This window comes from Leucoraja erinacea, unplaced genomic scaffold, assembly GCF_028641065.1.
Source record: "Leucoraja erinacea ecotype New England unplaced genomic scaffold, Leri_hhj_1 Leri_502S, whole genome shotgun sequence".
In the NCBI taxonomy this organism is placed as follows: Eukaryota; Metazoa; Chordata; class Chondrichthyes; order Rajiformes; family Rajidae; genus Leucoraja; species Leucoraja erinaceus.
The window spans coordinates 82,501-96,097 of record NW_026576403.1 but is presented as its reverse complement, the minus strand read 5'-3'; the positions used below and the strand labels follow the sequence as shown (position 1 = coordinate 96,097).

Here is a 13,597-nt window from a genome sequence, read left to right as displayed (position 1 = left end):
ATGCAGAGAATGCAGGGCGAGAGGAACACAGATCGATATAGGGAGAGAGGGAGAGAGAACACAGAGCGAGGGGGGGGAGAGAGAGGCAGGAAGGGAGAACGCAGAGAGGATGAAAATGCAGAGCGAGAGAGGGGGAGGGAGGGAGAGAAACAGAGAGAGAGGGAGAGGTGTAGACCTATTTCCAGGATGCAAATGCTAAATTGTTCCTTACACTGGTTTTAAAAATAGCTTGAGCTACATTGCAAATGCTGCCTGCTCCATTGAGCAGTCTGAGCTTGGTGGAACAGACTTAGGGTTTCTATGCACAAGAATGCCTAGGGAAATCAAAATGATTCGGACCCAACTACAATGCAGAAACAGGTGCCGTGCTTGACTGAGCTAAGCCTGGCTTGGCTGTTGTTACAGCTACCGGTGGAGAGGCAGAGAGAACGAGAGAGGGAGGGAGAGAGAGGGAGAAACTAGAATCTCTCAGGAATGGACACAGGGAGATAGCGGAAGCCTGAAGAAGGGTCTCGACCCGAAACGTCACCTATCCATGTTCTCCATAGATGCCGCCTGACCCGCTGAGTTACTCCAGCACTCTGTGAAACGTCACCTATCCATGTTCTCCACAGATGCTGCCTGACCCGCTGAGTTACTCCAGCACTCTGTGAAACGTCACCTATCCATGTTCTCCACAGATGCTGCCTGACCCGCTGAGTTACTCCAGCACTTTGTGAAACTTCACCTATCCATGTTCTCCACAGATGCTGCCTGACCCGCTGAGTTTCTCCAGCACTATGTGAAACGTCACCTATCCATGTTCTCCACAGATGCTGCCTGACCCGCTGAGTTACTCCGGCATTTTGTGTTTATCTTAGGGGGGGGGATGGCTTGTGTGTTCAGACAATGTATGGTAGACACAAACTGCTGGAGTAACTCAGCGGGTCAGGCAGCATCTGTGGGGAACATGGATAGGTGACATTTCACAGAGTGCTGGAGTAACTCAGCGGGTCAGGCAGCATCTGTGGGGAACATGGATAGGTGACGTTTCACAGAGTGCTGGAGTAACTCAGCGGGTGCAACAGCATCTATGGAGCTAAGGAAATAGGCAACGTTTCGGGCCGAAACCCTTGCGGGTTTCGGCTCGAAACGTTGCCTATTTCCAGAAGGATTTTGGCCCGAAACGTTGCCTATTTCCAGAAGGATTTCGGCCCGAAACGTTGCCTAATTCCTTCGCTCCATAGATGCTGCTGCACCATAACTCAGCGGGTCAGGCAGCATCTGTGGAGAACATGGATAGGTGACGTTTCACAGAGTGCTGGAGTAACTCAGCGGGTCAGGCAGCATCTGTGGAGAACATGGATAGGTGACGTTTCACAGAGTGCTGGAGTAACTCAGCGGGTCAGGCAGCATCTGTGGAGAACATGGATAGGTGACGTTTCAGATTTGAGTTCCCTATTCCTTTTCTCCAGAGATGCTGCCTGACCCGCTGAGTTACTCCAGCACTTTGTGTCTATCTTTGGTATAAACCAGCATCTGCAGTTTAGTTTGGAGATACAGCACGGGAACACTCATCGAGTCCGCCCTAACCTGCGATCCCCGCAAACTAACACCATCCTACACACACTAGGGACAATGTCTTTCAAAATTCTTAATGGGTTGGACAGGCTAGATGCAGGAAGATTGTTCCCGATGTTGGGGAAGTCCAGAACAAGGGGCCACACAGTTTAAGGATAAGGGGGAAATCTTTTAGGACCGAGATGAGATTTTTCACACACAGAGAGAGTGGTGAATCTGTGGAATTCTCTGCCACAGAGGGTAGTTGAGGCCGCACAGTTCATTGGCTATATTTAAGAGGGAGTTAGATGTGGCCCTTGTGGCTAAAGGGATCAGGGGGTATGGAAAGAAGGCAGGGATGGGATACTGAGTTGGATGATCAGCCATGATCATATTGAATGGCGGTGCAGGCTCGAAGGGCCAAATGGCCTCTACTCCTGCACCTATTGTCTATGTTTCAAATTTACAATTTTTACTGAAGCCAATTAGCCTCCAAACCTGCGCGTCTTTGGAGTGTGGGAGGAAACCGGAGATCCCGGAGAAAACCCACGTGGTCACGGGGAGAACGTGCAAACTCCGTACAGACAGCACCCGTGGTCAGGATCGAACCCGGGTCTCTGGCGCTGTGAGGCAGCAGCTCCACCCGCTGCGCTCGTGTGCCTTCTGTGCTCATGCACGGTGTGGGTGAGCGGAGATATATTTGGGAGACGGGTGTTATTTGAAGCTGCTGCAGCCTCTGAGAAAGATGTTCTGTCTTAGCGCCAATCCTTACCACTTTCTCTCTCTCTCTTTGCCTTGCAGGCTCGGAAGCAGAGAATCCACCTTCAGAATGACTTCCAGCTGCAAGAGAGATTTATCATTCAGCTAAGCACCTCGCTTCTTTCAATGCTAATCAATTGGAACAGAAATTAAAGGGAGGTTTGCCAAAGATCTTGGAATTATCGATGCCTCTCTCCATCAGCAGAGTTCCTTGTCCACTATCTCACTGTTTGGAGGGGGTGGAATAGGGCCAGCGATTGGCTTTGAGTTCCCTCAATCTCACCCCGTCCACCCTTGAGAAAATCATGAGGAGGTTCTCGGGTGTTGTCTGCATGTGGATCAGCAGGCAGGCCGGATAAACAGAGGCTGGTGATATATCCCTCAGCTGAAGTCCCCTCCCTCTCTATCCTCTCCCCCCCACCCCCCCCCCTCTACCCCCCCACCCCACCACCACCAACACCCTCCAAGCCAACTCTGACCATGGAAGGCTGGGAGTGTGGATGACCTTCTGCCCGCTGACCAGTGGGGGTTTGGGGGTGACCAGCTTGGACTTTGCTAGGTCTTGAGCCTCGAGTTGACCCTGGCCGTTCTTGGGCCCTGACCTTCAGATGTTCTGGGCTCCACCATCATTGGAGCTCTCCCTTTTCCACAGTGAAGATTGAAGATCGAGGGTGGGGGAGACCAGATCTAGGAGGTCCACGTGTCGGTCAAGACTGCCCCAGACCCCAGGTTGGAGCTGAGGAACCATCATCTCCAGTTGAGTGGTCTTCCATCGATAGTCCATAGTCCACCCCTAGCCTGGCATTCTCCCCCCTCCCTCCTCACCCCCCATCTCCCCCCAACGGACGTCCAGCACCGACCGCCCTTCAGTGCCCGCCCGCCCGCCGTGAAGGCGATGCTGGGGCGAGATGTCGGGCGACGGAGAGGAAGATATTTGCAGGAACGCGCTGGCTCTGGTCGATGAGTTGTGCTTCGGGCTCAGGGGCCACCACAGCAACGAGAAGTGCATCGAGTTCTCCTACCTCCTGCGTGACCGAGATCGCACGCGGCACATCGAGACGGGTAAGGACACGAGTCACGGAACCGCGCCGGGCCCCCGCACCACCCACCACCCCCAGGCCAACAGGGAAGGTGGACACAGTGTGTGGGGAACGCCACAAGGGGGAACAAAAGGGGGAACTGGCGTGAGGGGTGGGATATTGCAAATATCATAGCAAGAGGATTTGAGTCTAGGAGCAGGGAGGTTCTACTGCAGTTGTACAGGGTCTTGGTGAGACCACACCTGGAGTATAGGAGCAGGGAGGTTCTACTGCAGTTGTACAGGGTCTTCGTGAGACCACATCTGGAGTATAGGAGCAGGGAGGTTCTACTGCAGTTGTACAGGGTCTTGGTGAGACCACATCTGGAGTATAGGAGCAGGGAGGTTCTACTGCAGTTGTACAGGGTCTTGGTGAGACCACACCTGGAGTATAGGAGCAGGGAGGTTCTACTGCAGTTGTACAGGGTCTTGGTGAGACCACACCTGGAGTATAGGAGCAGGGAGGTTCTACTGCAGTTGTACAGGGTCTTGGTGAGACCACACCTGGAGTATAGGAGCAGGGAGGTTCTACTGCAGTTGTACAGGGTCTTGGTGAGACCACACCTGGAGTATAGGAGCAGGGAGGTTCTACTGCAGTTGTACAGGGTCTTGGTGAGACCACACCTGGAGTATTGCGTACAGTTTTGGTCTCCAAATCTGAGGAAGGACATTATTGCCATAGAGGGAGTGCAGAGACGGTTCACCAGACTGATTCCTGGGATGTCAGGACTGTCTTATGAAGAAAGACTGGATAGACTTGGTTTATACTCTCTAGAATTTAGGAGATTGAGAGGGGATCTTATAGAAACTTCTTAAGGGGTTGGACAGGCTAGATGCAGGAAGATTGTTCCCGATGTTGGGGAAGTCCAGGACAAGGGGCCACAGCTTAAGGATAAGGGGGAAATCCTTTAAAACCGAGATGAGAAGAACTTTTTTCACACAGAGAGTGGTGAATGTCTGGAACTCTCTGCCGCAGAGGGTAGTTGAGGCCACAGTTCATTGGCTATATTTAAGAGGGAGTTAGATGTGGCCCTTGTGGCTAAGGGGATCAGAGGGTATGGAGAGAAGGCAGGTACGGGATACTGAGTTGGATGATCAGCCATGATCATATTGAATGGCGGTGCAGGATCGAAGGGCCGAATGGCCTACTCCTGCACCTATTGTCTATGTTTCTATGTCTATGATATGTTCCTGAAGTTGGGGGAGTCCAGAACTTTGCGTCTAACTTTGTTAAGAGCTTGGAAACGCTAGAGGCAGGAAACATGTTCCCGATGTTGGGGGAGTCCAGAACCAGGGGCCACACACACACAGTTTAAGAATAAGGGCTAAGCCATTTAGAACGGAGACGAGGAAACACTTTTTCTCACAGAGAGTTGTGAGTCTGTGGAATTCTCTGCCTCAGAGGGCGGTGGAGGCCGGTTCTCTGGATGCTTTCAAGAGAGAGCTAGATAGGGCTCTTAAAGATAGCGGAGTCAGGGGATATGGGGAGAAGGCAGGAACGGGGTACTGATTGTGTGTGTAGGATAGTAGACAAAAATGCTGGAGAAACTCAGCGGGTGCAGCAGCATCTATAGAGCGAAGGAAATAGGCAACGTTTCGGGCCGAAACCCTTCTTCAATGTGTTGGATAATGTTAGTTGGAATGAATGACCTACTCCTACACCAATTGTCTATTGTCAAAGGCGATAGGAGAAGAATTAGGCCATTCGGCCCATCTAGTCTATTCCGCCATTCAATCATGGCTGATCTATCTCTCCCTCCTAACCCCATTCTCCTGCCTTCTCCCCATAACCCCTGACACCCGCACTAATCAAGAATCTATCTATCGCTGCCTTAAATATATCCATTGACTTGTGGCCTCCACAGCCGTCTGTGGCAATAAATCCCACAGATTCACCACCCTCTGACTAAAGAAATTCCTCCTCATCTCCTTCCTAAAAGAACGCCCTTTAATTCTGAGGCTGTGCCCTCTGGTCCTAGACTCTCCCACTAGTGGAAACATCCTCTCCACATCCACTGTATCCGGGCCTTACACTATTCAGTAACTTTTAATGAGCTATCTGTGATCATGTGATAGAGGCTAGTGGAATCAGGGGATATGGGGAGAAGGCAGGCACGGGTTATTGATTGGGGATGATCAGCCATGATCACAATGAATGGCGGTGCTGGCTCGAAGGGCCGAACGGCCTCCTCCTGCACCTATCTATATTACTAAATCTCTGTTCTTGACCGCTTTTGGCCGACTGTGCTGCGATTTCCGAGAGAACGCCGCCACCTTAGGCCGGCATTTTCGGCCACCTCGCTCAGAGCCCCCCTCCGCCGCATGAGTGCCGAGGATTTTTCCAGTCGATGAAAAATGACAGAGATATTGATGTTTTTTACAAAATTCCCCATTCTCTCTGCTGCCCCCGCTGGCGGCAGGGGGAGGGACTATAAAACCAGGAAGTGTCGTGCATCACTTAGTCTCTGCCAGACCCAGGAAGCAAGAGGGTCACGGCTCTCTGAGCTGCGAATAACACTGAACGCACGTCTACTCCACGGTGAGTCCCCTCGATGGGGCTGTAAAGTGGCTGCAGCCCAATTGTTTGCCTTGGCTGGGCTTTTAAAATCGTTGCAACAGTTGGATGCCAGCCCCAGAATCCATTCGGCCCACAATCTCTATACTAGCCCTCTGGAAAACAGTGCCTTCAGCCCACAGCACCCATACTAGCGCAACAGACAGCCCCCCCCACACTATTTATTTATTTAGTGAATGCAAAGTCCTTTAGCCAAGCAGTTACCTCTTGATCTGCTGTATGAAGGGTGACAAGTTCTCCTTTGAGTCTTTGTTGAGGGCATGCTTCAATGATGTGTTGCATCGTTTGCTGCTCTCCACAAGCACACGGTGGGGGTTGGACTGCTGCCCCATTTGTGAAGGCTGGCCAAGCAGGGGCCATGTCCAGTCCTGAATCTATTCAGCGTCGTCCACTGCTTCCTTGGGAGATTGGTGCCAGGGACCGGTAGGGTGGATGTTTATATGGGACGTCCTTGGACTCCCATTCCTTTTTCCAAGCTGATTGGATGGTGAAATCAGCTGGTGGTGGGTTCTTCCAAATTGGTCGTCTAGATGGAAGTCGAGCAGTGGGTGGGTTGAAGATGTCCATGTGAATTGGCAGGTGAGGGGAGTTTTTGGTCTTTTGGAGCATCCTTTGAGTGAGGACTACTCGCCGGATGTGTGGAGGGGCTATGTTGGAGAGGACAGGGAGCCAGGGGACTGGTGTTGAGTGGATTGTTCCTGTGATGATCCTCATGGTTGAGTTCAGTTGAGTGTCCACATGGTGTGTGTGGGATGACCTGGACCAAACAGGGGCACAATATTCATAGAAACATAGAAAATAGGTGCAGGAGTAGGCCATTCGGCCCTTCGAGCCTGCACCGCCATTCAATATGATCATGGCTGATCATCCAACTCAGTATCCCGTACCTGCCTTCTCTCCATACCCCTCTGATCCCCTTAGCCACAAGGGCCACATCTAACTCCCTCTTAAATATAGCCAATGAACTGTGGCCTCAACTACCTTCTGTGGCAGAGAATTCCACAGATTCACCACTCTCTGTGTGAAAAATGTTTTTCTCATCTCGGTCCTAAAAGATTTCCCCCTTATCCTCAAACTGTGTGACCCCTTGTTCTGGACTTCCCCAACATCGGGAACAATCTTCCTGCATCTAGCCTGTCCAACCCCTTAAGAATTTTACACAAAAATGGATAGTTCGGCTGAAGAAAATGCAAGGGCTAGTGCTGAAACGCACAGCCCCCCCACTGGCGAGCAGTATTGGGATTGTTGGAGGGGTGGAATATTGCGTTGATGACCAGCCCTCCCGTGCGATGCTGAGACCCAACGGGTCCCACTTAGTCTAGTTTTCTATGTTTCTTTGAGGGACACAGAGAGGGTGAAATATTATAGATTGTAAGTTAGACTGAGGCGTTGCAATTGGGAGCAGTAACTCTGTAGTTACAGTAGGGTTCTAGTCGGATGCCACATGTGTACAGTTTTGGTCAGTCACAGGGTCTATTGAAGATAGAGTCACGGAAACAGGCCTTTCGGCCCAACTGAAGATAGACACAAAGTGCTGGGGCAACTCAGCGGGCCAGGCCGTATCATTGGTCAGGCCCTTCCTGGACCGAAACGTCAACAATCCATGTTCTCCACAGATGCTGCCTGACCCGCTGAGTTACTCCAGCACTCTATGAAACGTCACCTATCCATGTTCTCCACAGATGCTGCCTGACCCCTGACCCACTGAGTTACTCCAGCACTCTGTGAAACGTCACCTATCCATGTTCTCCACAGATGCTGCCTGACCCGCTGAGTTACTCCAGCACTCTGTGAAACGTCACCTATCCATGTTCTCCACAGATGCTGCCTGCCTGACCCGCTGAGTTACTCCAGCATGTTTTGTGTCCATCATCATAATGAACCAGCATCGTATCGGGCAGAAACTCTTCTGGAAATAGGCAACGTTTTGGGCCGAAACCCCGGAAGGGTTTCGGCCCGAAACGTTACCTATTTCCTTAGCTCCATAGATGTTGCTGCACCCGCTGAGTTACTCCAGCACTCTGTGTCTATCTTCGCTGTAAACCAGCATCTGCAGTTCCTTTGCACAACATTTCTCTCTGTGTTCTTGCCTTTCCCGGGCCTGTAACCCGTTCCTTCCCAGTTCCCTCTTCCTGCCCCAGCCCAGCCCAGCCCAGCCCAGCCCAGCCCAGCCCCAGCCCAGCCAGCCCAGCCCAGCCCAGCCCAGCCCAGCCCAGCCCAGCCCCCAGCCCACCCACCCCAACCCCAGCCCCAGCCTGTGGTTCTCCCTGCCATGAGTGATTCAGTGCAGTGCAGGGTGTAAATGCTCCTGCTGCAGCACTGGGACCTGGCAGTGTAATTACAGCGGCAGACAGCTCTCTCCCTCTTTCTCTCTCTCTCACACCGGGAGCTGTTTAGCATTCAGCCCCACACATGAGCTGCTGTGGTAGACTGCCACGTCCCATGCACAGCACTATAGAGCTGCTCCCACCCAGCCGATATCACCATCGCCTCGATAGAGGCCACCTCACCCCTCCACCCCTCCCAACCCCTTCCCCCCCCCCTCTTCCCCACCCCCTCTCCCCCTCTCCTCCCCTTACCCCCCCCCCTCCCCCTCCCTCCTCCCCCTCCCCCCCCCCCACCCCTCCCCCTCCCTCCCCCCCCCCCCCCCCACCCCCCACCCCCCCCCCCCCCCCCCCTTCACCCCATCCCAACCCCTCTCCCCCTCCCCATCCCCACCCCTCTCCCCTCCCCTTCCCTCCCTTCCCCCACCCTCTCTACCTGCCCCCTCCCCCCCTTCCCCTTCCCCCCCCCCCTCTACACTGCCCCCTCCCATCTCCCCCCCCCCCCTCCCCCCTCCCCCTCCCCTTCCCCCATCCCCTCTACACGGTGCTGGCTCGAAGGGCCGAATGGCCTACTCCTGCACCTATTGTCTATTGTCTAGACAGCTTGGTTGTAATCACGCATGTGTTGGAAGGAACCCGTCTGAAGAAGGGTCTCGACCTGAAGCATCACCCGTTCCGTCATTCCAGAGATGCTGTCTGACCCACTGAGTTACTCCACCACTTTGTGTCTATCTTCGGTGTAAACCAGCATCTGTAGTTCCTTGGTGGACAAAAGTGCTGGAGGAACTCAGCGGGTGCAGCAGCATCTATGGAGCGAAGGAAATAGGCAACGTTTCGGGCCGAAACCCTTCTTCAGGCGGTTTCCTTCCAAAATAGAAACATAGAAAATAGGTGCAGGAGTAGAGGCCATTCAGCCCTTCGAGCCTGCACCGACATTCAATATGATCATGGCTGATCATCCAACTCAGTATCCCGTACCTGCCTTCTCTCCATACCCCCTGATCCCTTTAGCCACAAGGGCCACATCTAACTCCCTCTTAAATATAGCCAATGAACTGTGGCCTCAACTACCTTCTGTGGCAGAGAATTCCACAGATTCACCACTCTCTGTGTGAAAAAAGTTTTCCTCATCTCGGTCCTAAAAGATTTCCCCCTTATCCTCAAACTGTGACCCCTTGTTCTGGACTTCCCCAACATCGGGAACAATCTTCCTGCATCTAGCCTGTCCAACCCCTTAAGAATTGTGTAAGTTTCTATAAGATCCCCCCTCAATCTCCTAAATTCTAGCGAGTATAAGCCGAGTCTATCCAGTCTTTCTTCATATGAAGGTCCTGACATCCCAGGAATCAGTCTGGTGAACTTTCTCTGTACTCCCTCTATGGCAAGAATGTCTTTCCTCAGACTAGGAGACCAAACCTGTACACAATACTCCAGGTGTGGTGTTACGTACAGTGTTGGTCTCCTAACACAGGCATGACTACAACCAAGCCAGTCAAGTCAAGTCAAGTTTGTCTAGACAATAGACAATAGACAATAGACAATGGGTGCAGGAGTAGAGGACATTCGGCCCTTCGAGCCAGCACCGCCATTCAATGTGATCATGGCTGATCATCCACAATCAATACCCCGTTCCTGCCTTCTCCCCATATCCCCTGACTCCGCTATCTTTAAGAGCCCTATCTAGCTCTCTCTTGAAAACATCCGGAGAACCTGCCTCCACCGCCCTCTGAGGCAGAGAATTCCACAGACTCACCACTCTCTGTGAGAACAAGTGTTTCCTCGTCTCCGTTCTAAATGGCCGATCCCTTATTCTTAAACTGTGTGTGTGTGGCCCCTGGTTCTGGACTCCCCCAACATCGGGAACACGTTTCCTGCCTCTAGTGTGTCCAAGCCCTTAATAATCTTATATGTTTTTCTCACAGAGAGTGGTGATATTACAGTGTAGAGATACAGGATAAAGGGAATAACGTTTAGTGCGATATAGTCACGTAACGCCTGATTAAAGATAGTCTAGAGATAGTTCAGGACCGCTCTCTAGTTGATGCTAGTAAAGGTGTGTGGCTGAATGTATTATGTATTAGCTATTCAATACATTATTTAGCTACAGGCATGCTGAGACGGATAGACGTGGGGTTTAATTACTGAATTAGACTTAATTACACAGCTCGGAATAACTATTTGCAGGTGATTTATTGTTGAACAGATCTGTGGTCATTGCTCAGTCTATCGAGTTCCCATTGAGTGTGACACCTTACCCAATAGTGACTGTATCAGAGTCCTGACTGTATAAAGACGCATTAGATATTTGCTTGTGGATGTGTTTACGGGAAGGGTAGAAAGACGAGCGCAGCGGGTAGAGCTGCTGCCCCACAGCGCCCGAGACCCAGGTTCGATTCCGACAGCGGGTGCTGTCTGTACGGAGTTTGCACGTTCTCCCCGTGACCTGTGTGGGCTTTCTCCGAGATCTCCAGCGATCCCCACACACTGGCACAATCCTACACACACTCGGGACAATTTACATGAATGCCGAGCCAATTGGCATGCAAACTCCACATAGACAGCACCTGGAGTCAGGATCTCTGACTACCTCTGCGCCATTCAGGGACAGTTTCTCCCCAGCTGTCCTCAGGCAACTAGTTGACCATCCTCTCACCAACTAGAGAGCGGTCCTGACCTCCCATCTACCTCTCAATGGAAACATAGAAACATAGACAATAGGTGCAGGAGTAGAGGCCATTCGGCCCTTCGAGCCTGCACCATTCGCCATTCAATATGATCATGGCTGATCATCCAACTCAGTATCCCATCCCTGCCTTCTCTCCATACCCCCTGATCCCTTTAGCCACAAGGGCCACATCTAACTCCCTCTTAAATATAGCCAATGAACTGTGTGGCCTCAACTACCTTCTGTGGTAGAGAATTCCACAGATTCACCACTCTCTGTGTGAAAATTGTTTTTTCTCATCTCGGTCCTAAAAGATTTCCCCCTTATCCTTAAACTGTGTGTGTGGCCCCTTGTTCTGGACTTCCCCAACATCGGGAACAATCTTCCTGCATCTAGCCTGTCCAACCCCTTAAGAATGTTGTAAGTTTCTATAAGATCCCCCCTCAATCTTCTAAATGCTAGCGAGTACAAGCCGAGTCTATCCAGCCTTTCTTCATATGAAAGTCCTGACATCCCAGGAATCAGTCTGGTGAACCTTCGCTGTACTCCCTCTATGGCAAGAATGTCTTTCCTCAGATTTGGAGACCAAAACTGTACGCAGAATTTTACTCATCTCGGTCCTAAAAGATTTCCCCCTTATCTTTAAACTGTGTGACCCCTTGTTCTGGACTTCCCCAACATCGGGAACAATCTTCTGGAACTCCTCGGACTATTTTTAATCAGACTTTACGGGTCTTGGGGGATAATGTTTGCGGCGTGGGGTGGGGGGGGGGCGGGTGGGGGGGGGGGGGTCATGGGGAGGGGGTGGAGGGGTGGGCCTTGTTGAGGGGATTGTGATGGTGGCATGGGGGGTGCAGGGGGGGGGGGGTTTGTGGGGGGTGGGGTGGGGGTTTAGCGTGGGGGGGAGCATGGGGGGAGGTGTGGGGCAGGGGATGGGGGGGGGTATACCAGGGGGATACACCATTGCTAACTCCATGCTCTCCCCCCCACAGACATCTCGGTCGGGGGGGGGCGGGGGGGGGGGAGGTTGGGGGGGGGGGGGGGTGTGGAGCGGGGGGGGGTGTATAGAGGAAGCGGTACACCATTGCTAACTCCATGTCCCCCCTCCACAGACATCTCGGTCAGCTTGCTGTCGGTCATTGTCACCTTCTGTGGCATCGTGCTGCTGGGAGTGTCGCTATTCGTCTCGTGGAAGTTGTGCTGGATCCCATGGCGGGACAAGGGCCTGAACCCACCGCGCAAGGACTCGCTCCACCACCAGCACCAGCACCACCAGCCCCTCCACCACCACCTCCACCACCACCACTCCCACTTCACCGACCTGGCCGTGGAGAGAGTGGACAGTGGCCCCGAGATGCCCGAACGCAGCTACCTGGACCTCGAGTCCTACCCTGAGTCCAGCATCAAGGTCAGCCAGACCTCTCCGGACATCCCTGTGGACACCAGCGCAGGGAGCAAGGAGAACAGCCTGCCCAACGCTCACTCCCAGCAACAGGTCTCCGTACAGACTCCAGCCACAAGGTGCGGTCAAGAAACATGATAGAGTGACCCATCCAATGCACCCCGCGATTCCACACACTGGGGAACATTTAGTGGTCAGTTAGGGTGCCAATGGGAGACGTCCCACCCCTTCCTTTAGACTTTCGAGATACAGAACAGAAACAGGCCCTTCGGCCCACCGAGCCCATGCCGACCAGCGACCACCCCGTACACTAGCCCAACCCTACACAGACTAGGGACAGTTTGTAATTTACAGAAGCCAATTAACCTACAAACCTGCACCTCCATGTTCCCGATGTTGGGGGCAGTCCAGAACCAGGGGCCACACACACACACACAGTTTAAGAATAAGGGGTAAGCCATTTAGAACGGAGACGAGGAAACACTTTTTCTCACAGAGAGTTGTGAGTCTGTGGAATTCTCTGCCTCACAGAGGGCAGTGGAGGCAGGTTCTCTGGATGCTTTCAAGAGAGAGCAAGATAGGGCTCTTAAAGATAGCGGAGTCAGGGGATGTGGGGAGAAGGCAGGAACGGGGTACTGATTGGGGATGATCACAGTGAATGTGATCATAGATACATAGGAAATAGTTGCAGGAGTAGAGGCCATTCGGCCCTTCGAGCCTGCACCGCCATTCAATATGACCATGGCTGATCATCCCCAATCAGTACCATATTCCTGCCTTCTTCCCTTGATCCTTGGTCCTTGATGAGGCTGCTGGCCTTGCCGAGGCAGGGTGAGGTGATCTCCTGAGTCTCCTCTTCCTGAGGAGACTGAAGAAGGTCCATCTGTCTCCTCAGATCCTGGTGAACTTCTACCGCTGCACCATCGAGAGCATCCTTACCAACTGCATCACAGTATGGTATGGCAACTGCTCTGTCTCCGACCGGAAGGCATTGCTGAGGGTGGTGAAAATTGCCCAATGCATCACCGGTTCCTCGCTCCCCTCCATTGAGTCTGTCCAAAGCAAGCGCTGTCTGCGGAGGGCGCTCAGCATCGCCAAGGACTGCTCTCACCCCAACCATGGACTGTTTACCCTCCTACCATCCGGGAGGCGCTACAGGTCTCTCCGTTGCCGAACCAGCAGGTCGAGGAACAGCTTCTTCCCTGCGGCTGTCACTCTACTAAACAACGTACCTCGGTGACTGCCAATCCCCCCC

General features: G+C 52.7%; 1 protein-coding gene across 1 annotated transcript in view; it reads left to right on the top strand.

The window, feature by feature from the left end:
• Positions 1 to 2,733: 2,733 nt before the first annotated feature.
• The window catches only part of syt3 (synaptotagmin III), a gene marked incomplete at its 3' end in the record, with an annotated part of 29,702 nt that continues 18,838 nt past the window's right edge, over positions 2,734 to 13,597 (top strand). Inside the window, exons 1-2 of the mRNA XM_055630682.1 lie at positions 2,734 to 3,360; positions 12,053 to 12,461. Of these exons, the coding sequence (XP_055486657.1) occupies positions 3,207 to 3,360; positions 12,053 to 12,461 (563 nt within the window). The remainder of the gene's footprint in view (positions 3,361 to 12,052; positions 12,462 to 13,597) is intronic.